Genomic DNA, 21,754 nt, shown 5'->3' with positions numbered 1-21,754 from the left:
ATGTAATGCACCTAAAACTTCTCAAAGATGCATGATGTCTATATTTTATGATTTCATTGAAAGTTGAATAGAAGTTTTTATGGATGATTTCACAGTGTATGGTGAGTCCTTTGAGTCAAACTTGCATTCTTTAGATAAAGAAAAGAAACTTGTTCTTAACTTTGAAAAATGTCATTTTTTGGCTAGCAAAGGCATTATCTTAGGTCATTTGATTTATTCCAATAGCATAAAGGTGGAAAGGGCTAAGGTGGATGTGATTGCTTCATTGCCATACCTTACGTGTGTGAAAAATTTGAGATCTTTTTTAGGATATGCTTGATTTTATAGGAGGTTTATCAAAGGCTTTAGTGAGATAGCATTACCTATGTCTAAATTGCTTCAAAAAAAATGTTCCATTTGTGTTTGATGATGCTTGTAAAAAGAGTTTTAATTGTTTGAAAGGCATGCTAATATCTCATCCCAACATTCACTATGTAAATGCCCTTAATCGACATTACCATACGCTCTACTACAATCAATTCTAATCAACTCAAAATTGTTTACTTTGAAACTTTAAAGACCTTGGGATACTAATAAAATTTTCAAAAATCATTTTATAACTCATTCGGGTTATAAAACCTTAACACACAGCGAAAGCCAGAAGCATAAATATATCAAATATTAAGAAAACATGTGTAAATCAAGAAAACAAAGTGAAATTTGGCACTGTGCGCTGCAGCTTGTGCCATATGCACCGCAGCATGTGGCATAGAGATCACAGCCATTTTGCTCTATGTCGTGTGCCGCGGCATGTGGGTACATGCATCGCAGTGCACATACTTGAAATTGTTGTTATTTTTACAGTTTTTGAGGTGAACTTTAGATGTGCGCCATTTTCACATACGATGTCCGATTGGGATGGTTCAAGCATCCACATGAAGATTATTTTAAAATCTAATTAATGACACTAGTTTCATCTCAATTTTCATCAAAAATTAGACAACCAAGTGTGTTTTATCCATTATCTAACAAAATTTTATCACTTAAGTGTCTCAATTTGAAACCAATTGTTATTAGCCATTTTTTGGGCCTTGACTACGTCTGAATGAACAATACATACCTGATTGATCACACACATGTACAATACATCACACATACAAGTATTTGGCTTATAAACCGCCCGTTTCATACTTTTAGGCCAAATCACATTTTCATTTCTTTAATCACATACAAGGCCAAATCATTATCCATCCCCTTCAAACATCACATGTTCACACACACATACATTACCTCTACTTGCCCACCTAGTCATTTCACCATTCATACATATACAAGGGCTAGGGAACTCAAAATCATTAGATATACCATAAATATAACTTTATGCACATGTATGAATCCTATGGCAACTTATCCACATTCAAAACTAATACCAACAACTTCATTACACCAGAACCTTATAAAGGCTTAGTAAGAAATCTCTACTCAGTCAATGTCTTTCCCCTTCACCCTACTAGTACTAGAACCTAAAAAATGTAAATAACCACGGATGAGATAAAAATCTCAATAACTAATATAGTTCATTAAATGTCTATTTTCATAAATAATCATGCTAAAGTAACAAAACTAATATAATATCACATAGATATATCAAAATAAGAAGAAATATCATCTTCTCAAAGGAATTCCACACAAATACGTACTAGCATGATCATCTAGCCACGGAACCTCTAATGCTCCCCAACACGAAACTATAGGCTCTCCTGGTTTAACTATTCATTGACCTGAGCACACTTTCAGTGGTAGAAACACCCAGCCAAAGGTAATCTAACCCACTTATAGACTATAGTTTCCCTCTTCACACACTTATGATAGAGGCATCATTAAATTGCCCGGATGTCCCATAGTAACAGTTTCATAGTATGCTGTACCGGATTACCCATGGTACCAGCCTGTATTATGCTACATCAGATATCCCATGGTGCCAGCTTGTCTATATAGATTTTTCACTCACATGTCTCCACAAACACACATCTTCACATATCTTGGGTGAACTCCTACCCGTATGATCATGCTCTTTTCATAATTTCTACTACTCATCCACATTTCCACAACATATACTTTCATATCATATATATATATATATATACACATTCATTGAAATCAAATAACCTTTCAAATCTTATCTCACAAACCATTGTACATGCTAAAACCATTTCAATAACAAATCATGCACTAAAACTCTTAAAACAACAAATTCATAAATTTGTATTTACTTCTACATAGTTATAATAGTTAATAAACACAATAAACTATATGGTTACCTCAACCTTTTTGTTTACTAAAAAGGGTTACCCGTGTTCCAACAACCCTCTTCAAGCTCCTTTATCATAATTCGTGCACTACACACTAGAATCTACATAAAATTGGCAACCCAAGTCAATTTTACTATTGATAAAAGTGCCAATTGTCACAATTAAGCACCTAATTGCTATCATTTCCATAATTCACACTCGATTACATGCATTATGTAACATCTTAGGTTTTCAAATTAGGAATTTTAGTGTTTTCAAGGGTAATTTGGTCAATATAGATAAATTATTGAGTTTTTGGATCTTTGGATAGCCTTAGAAGAGGGTTAGGGCGATGTTTGAGTGGGCCATAGCATGGAAGGGAGTTTAAATTTTTTGAGGAACTTTCTGTGCCATATGCAGTAGCGGGTATGTCAATGCACCACAGTACACGTGCAAAAATAAGTACTTATCAAATGTGAAAGTAGACTAAAAATTAGAGAAAGAAAGAAAAATATCGTGAGAGGGTGATGAATACCGATCGAGGTCTATTAAGGCATGATTCCTAGGCCATATTGGGAGCATTTGGAGCTTGAATCATCATTAGGTAAGTTTCATATTCCGTCTCCTTCCTTATTTATGCAAAATTTCTGACTTAAATAGTGGTGTGGGGCTTGATCTCGGTCGCTTTGGGTTTAGACCAAACCCATTAGCTTATTTAAGCTCTTGGGGAGTTAAATCAAGCCTCTAACCTTAGGTTTATGAGTTTTATGGTGAATTAAAATTTTTATTAAGGGTTTAGATGAACCCTAGGTATAATTTGAAGATTTTGAGACAATGTGAGGAATTGGATAATGAATTTACTATGTTGGGATGTTTAATAGGATGGTTAGAGTGTTTTAAAATGTTTGGTGTGGTTAGATAGGGAATTTGGGCATTATAGGTACTTAAAACCTAGTGAATCCAAGGTTATTCAGAGTGATAATTGATGATTGTCACTTGATTGTGTAGATTGAGTGTTACTCGAGTTATCTCATGCATATAGAATGTGTGGAGCTAACGTTGAGCCATGTAACCCTTTTGTGCGATAAAGAGTTGAGGTAACAGAATAATTTACACCATATAATTATATTGCTTAACTGTTTGTGAGTAGATATGTTAAATTTGTTACTCAAGATTTGATAACCTTGCATATTGTGAAATGTACTTTTGTGCATGAAAAACTATTTATAAATGATGAGAATGATGAAAATCTTATATGGACTGGTTTAAAAATTTAAAATGTATATGTGTTATATATGATGAGTGTGAGCATGATCATGTTAGGAGGTAGGAGTTCACCTATCGGAAAGAGTAGTGGAAGTCTATATGGCATGTCTTTCCTCAGTGTCTAGTGATGCACGATGTTGGAGATTTTCTCCTTAGTATCTATGCAGGATACGGCGTTAAAGAGTGATGCTCTTTAGCATCAGTGATACGGTGTTGGAGTAACAACTTCTCGATTCATGTGCGATAGGGGGAAACTATAGTTCAAAAGTGGGATAGGAAGCCTTTGGTTGGGTGATCCTACACTAAAGGTGAGTTCAGATCATTGTGGATGTGCACTTAGTCTAAGAGCCTATGGTTTCAGTTAGGGTGATATGGAGGCTTGGATGGTAGAATGATCATGCTATTGGTAAATGATTTGTATTGATGAAAAAGAGTATGTTATAATATGCTAAAGTACATTTTAGTGCTCAATAGCTTTACTCCCTTATGGTTATGCAAGTTAATTAATAGTAGTGAATTATTCTGTTACTGAGATGTTTATCTCACCCCATGGCTATATTTTATAGGTGAGGGCTCAGGTAGGGGCAACGGGAAGGAAGGGGCGATTGAAGAGTGAAGAGCATTATTGTATAGCTCTTTCCTTTCCTCTTTTTAGGCATTGTAATGAATATTGCCATCATATAATGCCAATTTAAGATCATGACATGATTTAGTTATCACTTGTATGAATTTAAGATATATGTGTGTATCATGGCCTAAGATTGATATTATGATGCTTCAATGTGTGTTTTGGCCTAGATACAATTACAAGTGATATATTTGAAGTGATATATGTGCCAAAATAACCAAATTGATATGTGTCTCAAGTTTTATCCACCCTTGTGTATTGTTGTCAATTAGGGTTTTGGTGGTCATTTTGAGTGTGAATATTTATTTGTGTGATATGATTGATTTGTTATGTTATATGTGGTCTATTTGAGGTGGTCAAAGTGTTTTCGAGGCTAATGGCATTTGGCATTATGAGTTAAACACCTTTATGTGTATGTTGAGGTAAAAACAAATCATTTTGGAGTTAGGTGTCTATCTTTTACACGGATGATTATTTGAGTGTAAGATTAGTACCATTAGCTAGGAGGCTCGAAGAGCTTTGTGTAGACACTTGAACCACCTAAATTGGACATCAAATGGTGAAATGGCTCTCTTTAAAAGTTTAAAGTGCTGTCATGATAGCAATCTACTATCATGACAGTAAGTGTGCACTGTGATGCATGGTATTTGTGTCGCGGTGTAAGTGCCACTCAAGGGACTCATCCCTTTATGCCATCTGCTGCAGCGGGTGTGGCTTGCGCCGTGACAGATAGACCAGAATTTTCAAAAAATGGCTTTTTAGCTTGTTTTAAAGTGTTGTTTGAATTCCATGCTTCTGTATTTATATAAATTTGATTTTTAATCATAATTTGAGCTCAAACAATATTTTAAAAAGATTTTCTTAGGATTCCATTATTTTAAACTAAATATCTTTTAAACTTTTAGGTTGTGATAACTTCTTCTTGGGATTTTATTTAATCTTGGTTATCATAATGGCATGTAAGAGTGTTGTCCTGGTAATATCAAGGCAGACATTACACATTACCACTGATTACCCTTCATTACCAACTTTAACCTTTCTAGCCAAATTTTCTCTCACTACTCTCTCTAAATTGGGGCAAATCTTGCATATGACTTCAAAGCTTTATCATTTCGACTCAAACCAATCACAAAGTACTAGTTTAGTTTTGAATAACCTTTCTATTACTATAGGATAAGAAATCAACTCCTTAGAACTCTCAAATTCAATTTCTCACCAGTTAAAACTAAGAGAAAATGGCGTAGAATCGAAGGTTAAAGCAGTACGTGACGTACTCGATAAGTAACAAGTCGAAAACACTGTCTTTGCTTTTGATTATGCTTGCCCTAGCACATCTCTTACTCTTCTCCATGCCAGAACTCTTTCCTCCTTATTTCCCTTTTGTCCTTCACGAGCTGAACACGTCCTACTTATCAGAGTTCTACACCATGCACCGCGGAGCATCTATCTGATGGATAGGGAGGCACAGCGAAAGATTAAAATTTTAAAGTCCCTATCGTAATATGGACCAAACAAACTCATTTAAGTCAAGATGGATAGAAGAGTTACCTTTTAATTCTTCGAACTCGACGCATGTTCTCTTCAAGAGTTTGGATCTCAAGAGCTGACAATATAGATTTGCTCCCTCTACCAGTATCCACACAAATAGCTCTCTAACTCAAACAATGTGCTAGTGCTCCCAACATTCGTTCTTCCTGAATGCTAGTTTTCCTTTCTATAGGGTGTTTCGTGGCTCTCAAAGTGTTTTTACCATCAGAATTTTTCTAACTCTCTCCTCCTTCATAAAGGACGTCCCTATCTATATATAGTATATGGATAAGGGTTTTTGTCTTTCACTTAAAAGCCCATGAAAATTTAATTAAATTTATCTCATAAATTTAATCCTTGATATCATATCTAATTCGAATTTATCTTATAAATTCTAATTATAAAATTGACATGATATTCTCTCATATCATGTTAATTATTAAATTTAATCTATCATATAAAATTAAATTTAAAACTAACACAATATAATATAATATAATATATATCATATATACATATTATATTATATATATACACATGAATATATATATATATATACATAGATATATATTATATTTTTTGAAACTATATATTATATATATATATATATATATTTAATTTTATATATCATATACATATACATATATATATCAGATACACACAAACACACACATAAATATATATATTTCAAATATATATATATATATATATATCTCAAATTATATTTTGAATTTTATATTGCATATAAATATATATAAATATTTATCAAATAAATATTCAAATATATAAATATATATATATATATATAATATAATTCATTCACCCTATATTAAATTTATTGAACCTAGACATATTCCATATTTAATGAACTTGGACACTATAGCTCGAGTTGGGCTGTTCCTGTGTGCAACCCTATAGGCCCATATGAAATTGGCAGTAGGCTAATTATGCTATTAGCCCACAAGTCATAAGTGGGTCTAGCAAGACATTGTAACTACTCAATTCACATAAGAATCGATGATCCAATATAACCTATCATGCAACCATATTACATTCCTTTTGTCACGTGATATTTCGGTCAAGTGGGAGACATGGAATTGTCATTCTCTTTTACTTGACCATTGCTTTTTTGATCTTTGAATGGACTGACTGTAGCAATGGAAAAACCCTTTCTATTGTAGTATGGCCATACATTTTCTCAGTCTTACTCATCGAGGGGCCCAGTAATATCTCTCACTTAATGTGAGGGACAAATTCCATCTTGACCACTCATATTCCTCTACATGAATATCAATAAACTCAATCATAGCTTTTATGATCACCTGGTCAAAGGTGAATTTTAACTAGGTCAAAGTTCAGTGGTCATCATGTAGGAATCCATGATGATCTCAGGTCAAAGGGTTTAGTGATATAGTTACATATGAGATAAGCTTATGATTTGTACCATACAGCTTTCTTATAGTGGGTCGGTTCAACACCTTATACTCTTTCAAGTGCCTATGACTTTGATTTGTATCTCTATAATTAATCAAAGTCATACTAGTCTTATTTCAATCTATGATCCCTCATAGACGACCGATCAGGAACATTTAGGACAATTACTACAGTTTGTTCAACGGTACAGTTATCATATTGAATATACAATTGATATAATAACAAAAGAGAAATTCATTAAATAACAATGTGTGTAGTATAATGATTGGCCTTAGGGCACAATTTTCAACACTATCCCTAACCGCTGCGTGTGGCACAATGAGGGAAATCCTCACTATGCTCACACACTCTGCTTTAGGATTCTACTTTTCCATTCACATCTGTTCATATAACATCCCAATGGGTCAATATAACACTTCACTATTAAGAACCCTAATCTTACATTAAATCACTAATTCATCCACTAATTAGCCATTAACATAGGATTAGAAATTCAGGATGTTATAATTCTCCCCTCCTTTTAAGAATTTTGTCCCTAAAATTGAAATAACTACTAACTCACACATACCTAAAGGAACAATTAAGGGTATAGCTGTCTCAATTTAGATTCTGTCTCCCAGGTTGCATCACTAGGAGTCATACCCTTCTAGAATACCTTTACCAGTTGAAAAGTCTTGTTTCTCAACTACTTATCCTTTACATCCACTATTCGCTGTGGTTCTGCGTGGTAGGTCATATTCTCTCATAGCTCCACTTCTTCAAGTTTAATCATATAGGAAGGATCTGGTTGGTACTTCTTAAGTTGAGACATGTGTAACACATTATGAATCCCCGATAATTATAGAGGCAAGGCAATTCGATAGGTAACCGGCTTGATTTTCTCCAAAACTTCAAACGAACTTATGAATCTAGCAGTCAATTTCTTGGCTCTAATTGATCTCCTAATTCCCATTACTGGCATAAATTTTCAAAACACGTGATCACCTACCAGAAACTTTAATAGTCTCCTTCGATTAGCATAGCTCTTTTGCCTACTTTAAGTTGTCAATAGCTTCTTTCGTATCAATTCAATCTTCTAAGTGGTTTGGTCCACAATGTTAGGCCCTACTATGCTTCTTTCACTCAATTCAGTCCAACATAATGGCGATCTACATTTCCTTCCATATAAAGCTTCATATGGTGCCATTTGAATACTAAAATGGTAACTATTGTTGTATGCAAACTCAGTCAATGGTAAGCTATCCCAACTACCACGCAACTCTGGCACACAAAACCACAACATATCTTCTAGAGTTTGGATAGTCTGCTCAGTCTGCCCATCAGTCTGAGGATGGTAAGCAATACTAAACTTCAATATAGTACCCATGGCTTTTTGCAACGCTCCCCAGAACCTAGACATAAATCTTGGATCTCAATCAAAGATTATATCCTTAGGCACTCCATGTAAATGTGCAACTTTACGAGTATAAATCTCAGCTAACTTCTCTAGAGAATCACTAATCTTGATGGCTAAGAAGTAAGCTGACTTCATCAATCGGTCAACTATCACCTAAATAGCAATGTGCCCTAATTGAGTTCTTGGTAACCCAGAGTTGAAATCTATAGAAATACTATCTTATTTCCACTTAGGTATTTCTAATGGCTGTAATGTCCTAATCGGCATCTAGTGCTTAATTTTCACTTGCTGACAAATCAAGCACCATACTACAAACTCAATCACATCTCTTTTTATCCCTGTCCATTACCAATAACACTTCACGTCATGATACATCTTCATATCTCTTGGGTGAATAGTATATTTCCTACAATATGTTTCATTCAAAATCACCTTTCTCAAGTTTGCATTATTAGGCACACAAATTATGTCTTGGTAAATCATGAATCCATCATCATTAAAGCTGAAATCCTTAGTTAGATTTGATTCAACCTCTTTTTGAATCCTAAGGAGATACTCATCTTCTGGTTGCGCCATTCTCAACTCTTTCTAGAAATCACTACTGATCACAGTATTATAAGTACTAAAGCTTTCAATAGTGCATCTTATTGAGAATTGATGAAAGACTTCATCAAATTATGTTCTCGAACAATCAGACTAGCTATGTGTAGTGTCTTCCTGCTCAACGCATCAACTACCACATTAGCTTTCCTTGGATGGTATTTCAACTCAAAGTTATAGTCCTTAAGCAATTCCATCCACCTTCTTTACCTTATGTTCAATTCCTTTTAATTCATTAAATACTTTAAGCTCTTGTGGTCACTAAACATACTAAGCACTAAACCATATAGGCAATGACATCAAATCTTTAGCGCAAAGACCACTGCTGCAAGTTCAAGGTCATGAGCTGGATAATTCTCTTCATGTGGCCTGAGTTGCCTTAATGCAAAAGCCACCACTCACCCATCTTGCATTAGCACACAATCCAAACCTCAGGGAAGCATCTGTATACACCTCGTACGGTAGTCTCGGATTTAGGATTATTAATATAGGTGCGGTAGTCAACTTCTCTTTCAGCTTCAAAATGTAGTCTTACACCTATCATGCCAAATAAAAGGTTGATCTTTTCAGGTCAACTTCATCAACGGAGATGAAATCTGAGAGAAACCTTAGATAAACCTTCAGTAATATCCAGTTAATTCTAGAAAACATTGAATCTCCATAACTAAACTAGGCCAATCCCATCTTAAAACAGCATCAACTTTATGCGGATCAACAGGAATCCTATTTGCTGATACCATATGGACTAGAAATCTGACTTCCCTCAGCCAAAACTCACACTTACTAACCTTGGCATATAGTTTGTTCTCTTTAAGAATCTAGAGGACAATCCGAAGATACTTGCCATGCTGTTCCTCATCTTCTAAATAAAACAGAATGTTATCGATAAAAACCACAACAAACTAGTCTAAATATGGTTCATGTAATCCATAAAAATTGCAGGTGCATTAGTCAGACTAAATGGCATGACAAAGAACTTGTAATGCCCATAGCGTGTACGAAAGGCTGTCTTAAGCACATCTTTCTCAGAGACCCTCAACTGATGATACCCTAACCTCAAGTCAATTTTGGAAAAGACTGAGGCTCCAGCCAACTGATCTAACAGATTATCAATCTTGGGCAAGGGGTACTTATTCTATACCATCACCTTATTCAACTACTAATAGTCAATGTGCAGTCACAAACTACTATCCTTCTTTCTTACAAATAATACCAGCGAACCCCAAGGCGACACGCTCAGCCTAATAAAACCCTTATTAAGCAAATCTTCAATCTGGTTCTTCAACTCATTTAGCTCTGAGGGTGACATCTGATAAGGGGCTTTAGAAATTAGTTCTATACCAGGAACCAAATCTATTGAGAATTTAACTTCTCTTTCTAGAGGTAATCCAAACATCTCTTTGAAAAATACTAGTGAACCATGTTAGTGTCACACCCTTGCTTAATCAACTTCTCAGATTGCACAACTAATAGAAATATTGGCAGCTCATTAGAACTAGTTCCTGCCAAAAACACTAGCAAAGACACTAGCTTCTTGGCATAGTCTAGCGTAACATTATTAGTTGTTAGCCAACCCATGCTAACTATCACATCAATCCCTTTCATGGGAATACAAATCAGATCTATCACAGACACCCAATCCTCAAATACAATTTTTACTTTCTGACATGCTCTGCTAGTAATACTTGAGGACCTAGAAGGTGTCGTTACTTTAATCAACATATGTAACTCTTTTAACCCTAATTTCAGTCTATCTACACATTATTTTGGGATGAAGGAATGTGTAGCTCCCAAATCAAACAATGCTTCTATTCTACTACTGCTGACAGAAATAATACCTTTGATCAAGTTCTGAGACACCCTAGCCTCTTCCTGAGTTACTGCAAATGCTCATCTCGAAATTGTCAACTGCTACTCTGTTGTCTCAATTCTACCCTCGGGGCAATACTTGGCATTATGGCCAGGCTTCCTACACTTGAAACAGAATGAATATCTCCCTATATGAAATCTACTATAGATACTGCACTAGGGTGACCTTCTAATGTTAAAGGTAGGAGCTGGTGTGTTTAAGGCTTGCCTTGAAGGTTGTGGAGGCCCAATTCTGACCCTAATACTCATCTGCATTAATCCTCTCTAAACTGATCGGGTATAGGAACCTCTACTAAAACTCCTCTTCCCAGAAGCTCCAGAATTGCTTGAGCTATACACGGACTTCTTTGATACACCTGCCGACAGACCTAGAGAAGGTGTAAATCTTCCCATACTATCCCTCTTCTTCTCAGCCTCTACTTTCCTGCCTCTCTTTGTAGCTATTCTCAACTTATAACACTTGTCTTTGTAAGTGGTGATATCGAATAGAGCAATTTGCTCCTGTACTTTGACACATCTTCTCTAGAAATTGCTCTACCTTTTACTTTGTGCTATTGTGATGCTGTAGGTACATGGAATAGGCGAACGGATAATTGAATTTATTGATGAATTCCTCTGCATCTAATTCCCTTACCTGAATGCGTGGAACTCTTCCTCTTTTTTAGTTCAAAAGGATGCTGGGAAGTAATAGTCGAAAAACACTCTCTTGAACTCTTCCCAAGTATATCTCATACCACCAGTTGGTCTTACTGAATTCTACCATCTCTTAGCTACTCTGACTAGTTGAACCATGGCTAAAGTCACTTTCTGCTCTGAAGTATAGGTTGCCACCTTGAATATTATCTCGAGGCACTCAATCCATTGCTTAGCTTCTCCTTCTCTCATACTGCCATCAAATATAGGTGGACTGAACCTCATATAAGTCTTCAAAGCTCGGTCGATAGATGGGTCATCAATAATTCCTATAGTCTACCTACTACTTGAAGCTTGAGGTGGCTCAGGTCTACTATGAGCTTCCTTTTATACTAACCTCTCTTGAGGTTATCTCTCTTTTGCGTGATCTCTTCCCCTCAACAATACATCATGACCTCGCACAGTCTGTCGAATATCGATCATCATATCCTTCAGCTCTTCTAATAAGCCATCTCTTCTATCAGCTTGTTGAGGCACATACAGTTGAACATCAGGCACAGGTTCATCCTCTACCTGACGTCTAGACACTCGAGTACTACGTGAAGCTTGAGTACCTCTTCTTCTCATTTTCTCCCCTTCTAAGGATAAAAGTAAGAAGAGGTAAGCAAAAAGGGAAAGAATAGGTGTAACGAACAAGATATAAGATGCCAAAGTCTAGGATAAATGCACAAACAAGCACATAACTAGATCTAAAACTCGAGAAACTGATACCAACTTCAATTGTAATGCCCTTAACCCACATTACTATATGCTCCATTATAATCAATTCTAATCAATTTAAAATCATTTACTTTGAAACTTGAAGACCTTGGGATCCTAATAAAATTTTTAGAAATCATTTCATAACTCATTTGAGTTATAAAACCTTAACACACAGTGGAACCCATGAGCATAAATATATCAAAGATCAAGAAAACATATGCAAATTAGGAAAACTAAAGTGAAATTTGGCACTGTATGCCATGGCTAGTGCCACATGCGCCGCGGCATATGGCACAGAGACCACAGCCATTTCACTCTGTGCCATGTGCCGCGACATGTGGGCACATGTGCCATAGCGCACACATTTGAAATTATTGTCATTTTTATAGTTTCTGAGGTAAATTTTAGATGTGTACCATTTCCATATACGATGTCCGATTGGGATGTTTCAAGTGTCCACATGAAGATTATTTTGAAATCTAACTAATGACACTGGTTTCATCTCAATCCGATATTTCTATCAAAAATTGGACAACCAAGTGTATTTAGTCCATTTTCTGCCAAAATTTTGTCACTTAAGTGTCTCAATTTGAAACCAATTGTTATTAGCCACTTTTTGGGCCTTGACCACGTCTGAATAGATAATACACACCTGATTGACCACACATCAATATATTATAGAAACCTATTCCAAAAGTACATCCTTATGAACAGTAACCGGGGGTAATGTGGGCATTTTTCAGAGATGGCATGCAAGGCTCCGCCCCTTCAGTTACTTCGATTCGAATGAAATTGGGAGCATTTTTGTCATTTATATTCTACGCTACATGACAGAAATTTTTTGTACTTTTAAATATGATGTGGCCATGTGATCTCTCTTATGTGAGAAGTATAAGAGAGAAGCATCTGATGCAGATTTTGAATGAATCTTTTATCCTCTGGTTCCTTCAATTATCTCTTGTCTAGAGCTAGCATCCCTTATGCTCTAATAACAATGGACGAAAGTGATATTGGTCTCTTCATGAAATCTCTGTACAAGTATTAATGCACTCTCATTTACCCATTCCCAAAAAAATAAAAAACTAGCGTCTCGACTGCCTTCTCCAAGTGAATATATTATAGAAATCTATTCCCCAAATGAATCCTCATGAACAGTAACTCAGGGTAATATTGGCATTTTAAAGACATGCAAAATATGGCTCCTTCACGGGTCTTGAAGAATATGAAGGAGGTTAGGGGCTTTTTTGGTTTTTCGTAAATGCTAGAGGACAAAAAGTTATTTCATAATCCTTAGAAAGGTGCACCCCTTTATTTGATAGTTACTCATAATTACCCCCTGGACAAAAGAAGAATAATTATTAAAGCTGTTTCCTATCTTTTTGACCAAGTGACCATGCTTTTGCTTCCTTCCTCCGAAAAAAATTAAATTTATTGATTTCCAAGACTGGTGACAATTAAAGCTATCAACACTGCTTATTCAACCAAAGCAAAATGTCCCTTTCTCTCAAAAACCCTACCAAGATGGAATAGACTCCACTGTCTATGCCTCACATTGTCGTTCACTCATATTCTTTAGAAATAGCTCCCAGTAAATTTCCCACTCTCCTTCCATGCTAGCACGCCATTCTCTTCAAACCCACCGGTTATACTCTAAATCGTTTGTCTTAGTAGCCACTCTGTCTGCTCCTCCTGGATCTTTACCTCCATTCGCCCATATCATCTCCACTGTTAGGTTTTTCAGCCATCTTTGTAGTTTTCTGATTCCATCTCAGTATGGCTTTATCTAATCCCATGGATTCAGATACACACCATTATGATATGCTCAATAGTCTTGATCTCACCAAGATCAGTTGGGGTATACTTGTGAAGGTAGACCATATTTATCCTTGCGTTGGTGACGAAGTTTATGAGCTTGATCTCGGTTACCCTAAGCATGCATGGTCCATCAACCTTATGGTATTTGATGCTCAGGTATTTTTACTTTAACCATTTATATTTGTATTCTCATAGATCGATTATACATTTAACTTTTCTTTCTTTCCTTAAAATATCTTAAGGGTACTCGAATGGAAGTGTTGATTAAGGGCCCTGAGATGCTGGCTTGGTTTAAGAACCGGTTTAAAGTTAATAAAACTTATGACATCACAAACCTATAAGTGAACCATGGAGGTCAACCTGTTCATAGGAAGTATCACATTTCATTGTTGCCGTGTTCTGAAATACGTGAACACTCCTCTAATTTCCTTGGCCACAACTTCAAGCTCTGTTTAGTTCATGAACTCAAGGCAAGTAATTTCCCTTCTTCCCGTCTAATCGGTGAGTAATTTTTCATTCCTTTTATGTTAGTATGTTTTATGTCATATAGTCATTAGTGGTCATATCACACTTATTAATTCGTCTTGTAGATGTTGCTGGTCTTTGTGTGCATGTTGGAGACCTTGAATGGGAGAACGTCGAAGATCATGATAACCTGTTGACAAGGAAGCTGTGGATAGTTCTGTAGGATATACAGTGAGATATATATTAGTTAGAATTAATATTTAATTTTTATTGTTGCCTAACATATTAAGAATTAAGAAATTATTAATATAAGTATTCATAGCTTCATTATCATCATTAGTGAGGACTTGTCTAGAACCTTCACTATATAAAGCAAGTTTTGGGACATTAATGAACCTTATATGATATAAAGCATGCCATGTTTTGCTTCACAGTTGATTTTCCTTTAATATAGGCTTACTTTTTTTTATAGAGGTTATCATGTCTTTTTACAATAAAGTTTATTACTTTAGCTTAAGTCCTGCACCCTCTATGATTTCTTTTGCAAAAATTAATTGATAATCATAATTTTTCTTATTCATTTATTTACCACAATACATTTCACAAACAATAATTGTAATTTATGCTTAATGATTTTATTCCACCTTATGCCTGAGATAGGTGGGACATGATTCCTTGTGTCTTACAAGGAGATTGTGCAGTGGATGCATGGACAACATACCAAGCATGCAAGGATCATGAAAGCCCACTTTATGTAGTCATCCAATATGCTATTTTGTTTAGAGGCCTCGGTAATATGATTATCCTCTTATATCCCTTTGATTGCACAAAGTTCTGTTACATTATTTGCTTGTGTTTGTCATAATGACCATTTTTATTCTTTTGCAGGGAGCAATCGTCTAGAAGAGTTCAAGAATGCTACTAAAGTCTATTGGTATACCGACCCTCTACACCCTGACCTTGCTGCCAGCAACTTAGCTATGTGAAGAGGATTTTATCTTTAGTCAAGACTTGTGTAGGTTATTAGTAGTTTTTACTTCTTTTATGTTTTTCATCTTTTATCTTTTTGTTATCTAGGTGTTTTGTATGGTTTAGACCAACATAGTGTCTCCACTAAGCATTGTAATTTTATTACATGGTATAGGCCATGTTATATATTAAGAGTAGATAATCAGTACTTTAGCCAATGGCTTGACTATTACCAATTCACTATTCTGAATTTATATAGTTGCTTATTGGTTTTACATAGATCTAATAAGTTTGCTGCACATTTATCTATAATTATAATTTGCATCAGATTTATTTTGTAAATGATTTTCAAAGATGATTGATTTATTTGTGCAGCCATCCTAATTAGTATAATGTTATCACTGATGATATGGCAGTGTTACACATTGTATTAGTCATCATGCATTTGTCTAGGATATTAATTTAATTAACTCTACAAGCATGTGATTTAGATTATTTCAGTTGCAAAATGGGTACCACATAAAAAAAGAAAACAGTATAACTTTTTCAATTTATGAATAAACACTTAATATGATTGGTCATGACAAATGTTGTAATCCTTTTTGCATGTGCATATGCATTTAAAATTTAGCTGTTTTGTATCACATGGTGTACATTCTTGCATCATATATCACTTAACCATCCTTATCATGTTTGAGTTTTATTTATATGGATTACCTTAGCTAGGGGCATTTCTGGTTTAACACACTTTATTAGTAAAAAGTGAGAAGCATCTGATGCAGATTTTGAATGAATCTTTTATCCTCTGGTTCCTTCAATTATCTCTTGTCTAAAGCTAGCATCCCTTATGCTCTAATAACAATGGACGAAAGTGATATTGGTCTCTTCATGAAATCTCTGTACAAGTATTAATGCACTCTCATTTACCCATTCCCAAAAAATAATTTCAAATTGCTCACAATTCAGGTATGTTCTGAGCTTGCTGGATTATTCAGATGGTTTTATTAATTATTTAATAAGTTAAATAGCAGCATTAAATGGTTACCACCCTCTTCTATTATACCAAATATTTTTTCTTCGTCTGACAAGGACTTGCCTATTAACTTATTTTGAACAGTTATTTCCTAACTTATCTTAGTTATTCTGATACAACAATTAAAATTGTTTAGAAACCTTGCAGTTACTTTATATAGAGTTTCTTTTCTGTAGTCTTACATATTTTTTTCCCATTGTAAATGAGTAATATTGAATGTTCACACATTTTTTCTCATAATAATTTCCATTGATGTGTTACACTTGGTTACCCAAAATCTTTATGTATTTTAATTGTTATGAATGAATAATATGCCTTTCCATTCACGTGTAATTTGCCATGCAGTTACTTTATATATAGTTGCTTTTGTGTAGTCTGACATCATTCTTTTCACAGTAAAGGAGTTTTATTACATTTTAACACATTTTACTTTTCAAAACACTTTCCATTCATATGTAAAACTTGAATACCGAAAAGCCACAATGTTTATTAATTCATATGAATTCTTCATCTACCAAGCTCTTTTACTCATGCTATTTTTTCAGTCAAGAAAAATTGTTGCCAGGTAACTTGTGTCATGATAGTGTTTTTCTTCTATATCTTAGTTAATCTAACAGCATGATGCTATTAACTTTTCTGTTACTTTTTCACTATACTCTCAACAGCTGTAAGGAAAAAAATAGGTACTCTAGGCATCCTGAATCTTTCTTTATTGGAATTACAAAAACCTATCACTATCATGATACATTCCTGGTTGTATGCTTGAGGCGTAATTACTCATGCTTTTACTTGTATTCTTATAGCACTTTCCATTCTTGTGTATATCTTAGGAACGATGAAGATTTTGTCTGATAGTAATATAAAGTTTGCTTTCAACATTGCAGCAACTTTTTTCTAACAACTTTAAACTTGCTATCACTTAATTACAATACTCTCTGTAATTGTTGAATAGAAAAAAACTCTGGATAATTATATAGGTCAACAATTAGGAACTATCTTTCTTTATTGGAATTATAACTTATTACTTTACTGTGATACTTTCCTGATTGTATGCACAAGTCATTCTTTTTCTTGCTTTCCCTTTCATTGTTATAACTATTTCCATTTCCTTGTATATCTTAGGAAGGAGGAAAATTTTTTCATTTACCCATTGAGGATTCATGATGGAATCTGATACATTATCTCTGCCTAGAATAAAAGGTGTGCTGCCACAATGTTTTTATACAGTTAATTTTTTTTCCAAAATGATCAATATTGCCATAGCAGAACCTTTTCCCCTGTTCTGTCAACTCATGTAAAGTTGCATTGCCCAAACATTTAATTTTAAACAAATTATCCTTAATTTTAAATAACTTCTTATTTCAGATATGTTAACATCGATTTTGAAACAGATCTGAATAGGACTTACCTGACAAGCTAACAAAGAACAATAATTTCCTTCCACACTATCCTTTATTATCTTTAATCTCCTAACATTGACAACTTCCATGATCATTTATTATCTAATTAACTACATCACAAAAGTTATTATTGTTGTTATCATAATTACTATGACTTACACTGATAATAAGTTTGTCTTACAAGAAAAATTATGACTCTTTATTATCTCTAATATGCCAACCAACAAAAATTCTATAGCTAGAACTTATAAATAACTGCATTCTTCCTCTAGCTAGAACACACATCTCCTTTCTCATCTACAACACTTGAAGTTTCATCCAGTCTCGCAACAATGGCGAGTGTTTCATCCATCAGTGACTTGAACAATAGTACTGATAGATGGAGGATCTTAGTTCGTGTGGACAGAAAATGGAATGTATATCATAAGACATCACCAAATGAACTTTTCTGTGTTACAATGGTGTCAGTTGACAAGGAGGTATGATTATTCAAAAGTATCATTTCTTACATTTATTGTCATTTATTCATCTCCTGTGATGGTAATCATCTAATATTCTCAGGGCAATAAAATTCAAGCAAGTGTGCTGCTAAAAAGCTTGCTTGATCAGTACAGGCAAACTCCTATTGAAGGAGAAACATATTTCATTGCAAACTTTGTCCTTTCATCAAATACCAATACATTTAGAGCCACCACTCACCCTTTCAAGATCAACTTCACACAGACAATATACATTTTGAGCTGCAAACATCCCTATCCACTGTTATCCATTTCTCTTATTAGCTGATATAATCAAGGTGGATGAGGGGAGTAGTATACCACATTTATTTAGTGCGTATCATTATTTATCTAGAAATACTTTTATATTATTAGACTTTATGTAATTTTATTATATTATTCTATTTTGAGTTACTCTTGAATATAATTATTTATGGCTTAAAGTTCATTTAATTCTTGATGTTTTCATGCCCATGCAGACGTGTATGGATTTGTCAAATCCATGGGACAACTTGAGGAATATTGCTGTGACCATGAAACAAAGCATAAACTGAGAATGGTCATTACCGATAATGAGTACATCCTTACAACCCTTAATCATTTTGTTTTTTCCTCTGTTTTTTAATTATTGAATTCATGGTATACTTAAATAAAATCAAAATGATTTATCATTGTTCTACCATTTTTTAGTGACAATGATGTAGAGTGTATTTTTTTTGACGAGTGCTCAACCAATGCTTTCATGGGTCAGCTGCAAATTACAGACAACCTACTTGTGGTTATTATTAACTATTGTAGAGTTGGATTTTTTGAGGAAGGTAAAACATTTTCTTTACCTTGCTAATTGTTAATACTGTTATATTATTGTTTACCGAGTAGTTGTTAAATTAGGCATAAACTTTATGATATTGATTGTCATAATTCAGTGATTAATTCAATATTCACATTCACAATTTTAAAGTCCTTGTACGATGATCACTAATGTTTCTCATTGATTAATCAACACCAGGACTGCCACAAATTTGTAGCTCTTTTAATGCTACCAGAGTATTGTATAATCCTCCAATTAAAGAAGTGAAAGATCTTATGCATAGGTGATTTCTGTTCTCATTTAACTTCATACACTTTCATCTGATATTTTATTAATTATTCATTAGTAGGCAACTATCCTTGTACGTCTAATAAAGTTGACATATTAAATCTCCATCTTTAATCTTTTCCTTTCATTTTTTCTAATGACTTGATTCATTTCTTTTTTAATTATAGGGCAAGGGACCAATCATCCCCAATCCTAACAGTAGGAACACAACCCTTGACACCTGCTTCTACTCAATCATCTGGATCAAGCATGATGCGCAATACATAGAAAATAGATATTGCCCAGATTCAGGACCAGGAAGTGGTAAGAAATTATTAAATAAGGAAGTCTGATTTTTACATTCACAATGGTTAAACACCACTAATAGTTTTTTTATTACAGAATTCCAGTTTCTTAATTCATGGCACAATTATGAAGCTAGACACTCGTCATGGATGGAATTACGATGGATGTACTAAATGTGCTATAAAGACCATTGAACAGAATGATTCTACTTATTGTCCCACCTGTAAAAAGAAACCCGATTCAGTTGAACCAAAGTAAATAAATTTCTTTATACTTGAATATTTATTGGACTATTTTCATTTCAGATAATAATATAATTTAATGATCTATTATTGAGTTTTATTTGTTTGCTTTATTCATTTTTCGTGAGTATTGAATCTAAGCTGTTGAGAAATGTATTTTCATTTCAATTACAATATTTATTTATTAACAATTATATCATTAAATTTAATCATGATACTCATATTTAATCATTAGAATAATGAATCAATGTTTACATAATCCTATAATCACAAATGCAATGACTTAAAACTGATAGGTTGAAGATTCACTATACTGTGGAAGACGAGACAGGAAAGGTTACTGTTGTATTTTGGGACAAGCTAGCTGTGCAGCTTCTTCATAAGACTGTAGCTGAACTGAAGGCCATTCTTCATGATGTAGATGTTTATAAGTTTTTCTCATTTATTTAAAACATACACTATTGCTTTATGATTTGGTTTTTGACTTTATGTAATTACAGGACAAACGCACATATGACTTTCCTGATGAATTGGACAACCTGATTGGCAAGAAAATGATTCTTAAGCTTAAGATTAATGCATACAACAAGAAGTATTCAAACTCAAGCATAAGTGTCACTCAATACACTGAATGTGGTGATTTAATTAACGAATTTACAGAAGCTAATGATGAGGTGATTGTATTTCCTATATTATTATATTGCAACTATACTATCATGGAATTTTTCTGATACATATCTTTTCTTAATAATGGCCAAAGCAGAATCTAAGGTGCGAGCAACGAGGCTATCAAGTCTTGCATGCTTTCTTAGTTTTGTTTTGCTCTTTATGATTATCTGTTGTTAATTTTAGAAGAATCATATAATATATTAGTATACTTTGACTAATGTAACTATGTTCTTTTATTGTTAAAGCAGGGCCAAGTGGAGGATAATTCAAAAGAGGTCATATTCCATTTATACCTATTATTGACAAATTTAAAATCTGTACATGTTTGGTGTATACAAATAATGCAATCATAACTTTGTTATTTTATTATAATTGTAGGTTAGTAACCAACATATGGATAAGCCTCAAAATGATGAGCCTGTTGAGAAGCACCAGCTATCTGTTCAGCAGGTTCCTCAGAACTATGTCGGACTAGAAGAGATAACAATTACTGAGTTAGTGAAGACACAACTTGAACCTGCAGTTGCACAAACCAAAGGCAAGAGGAAATGTGCTGCAAAGAAGTAACCAATTATGGATAATTCTATCAAGACTTACGACAACGTGCATTCATTAGGACCACATACAAAAAGTGTCAAGATAATCAAGTAGGAGAAAAATCTGTAGACTAATAGGAGTCACGTGTTGTAGGATTTTAAATCTAAGTTTTATGAGTGTTGTCTTAGTTAAGCAGTCCTTAGTGTTTCTTGAATTTATAGGTTTGTTTTTATTAATTAGTTGTTTGTGTGGCTTAACATTTTAGCTTTCTTTTATTGCAAATGCTATGTTTGGGAATGCTTACAGTTATTTCCATATGAACAAGTTATGTTGGTTATTTAAGTTTATCATGTATTTT

At 34.1% G+C, this 21,754-nt stretch overlaps 1 protein-coding gene and 1 long non-coding RNA gene across 2 annotated transcripts; both read left to right on the top strand.

Annotated features, from left to right (window-relative positions):
- Positions 1 to 14,172: 14,172 nt before the first annotated feature.
- On the top strand, positions 14,173 to 15,902 carry LOC129321253 (uncharacterized). The gene is made up of 3 exons (XR_008595962.1): positions 14,173 to 14,896; positions 15,326 to 15,456; positions 15,554 to 15,902. It is a non-coding gene; the product is annotated as an uncharacterized LOC129321253 (long non-coding RNA).
- A 3,121-nt stretch (positions 15,903 to 19,023) lies between these two features.
- On the top strand, positions 19,024 to 21,426 carry LOC129322518 (uncharacterized). Its single transcript, XM_054968826.1, has 8 exons — positions 19,024 to 19,140; positions 19,574 to 19,658; positions 19,831 to 19,966; positions 20,045 to 20,202; positions 20,487 to 20,607; positions 20,691 to 20,864; positions 21,108 to 21,134; positions 21,238 to 21,426. Exons 4-8 carry the CDS (start codon positions 20,075 to 20,077, stop codon positions 21,424 to 21,426), a joined length of 639 nt encoding a protein of 212 aa, XP_054824801.1. The 5' UTR covers positions 19,024 to 19,140; positions 19,574 to 19,658; positions 19,831 to 19,966; positions 20,045 to 20,074.
- Positions 21,427 to 21,754: the final 328 nt, after the last annotated feature.

The sequence above is a fragment of the Prosopis cineraria genome, unplaced genomic scaffold (genome assembly GCF_029017545.1).
Source record: "Prosopis cineraria cultivar Desert tree isolate PC_DT_omini unplaced genomic scaffold, ASM2901754v1 PC10, whole genome shotgun sequence".
Lineage (NCBI taxonomy): Eukaryota > Viridiplantae > Streptophyta > Magnoliopsida > Fabales > Fabaceae > Prosopis > Prosopis cineraria.
This window is presented reverse-complemented; position numbering and strand designations above follow the sequence as displayed.

What these genes read in the sequence shown, in the direction of transcription:
- LOC129322518 (XM_054968826.1), top strand. Translation starts at nt 20,075, where the DNA reads ATGAAGCTAGACACTCGTCATGGATGGAATTACGATGGATGTACTAAA. An exon ending in CCCGATTCAGTTGAACCAAA is followed by an intron (nt 20,203 to 20,486) that starts GTAAATAAATTT and finishes TAAAACTGATAG; the next exon opens with GTTGAAGATTCACTATACTG. An exon ending in TGAAGGCCATTCTTCATGAT is followed by an intron (nt 20,608 to 20,690) that starts GTAGATGTTTAT and finishes ATGTAATTACAG; the next exon opens with GACAAACGCACATATGACTT.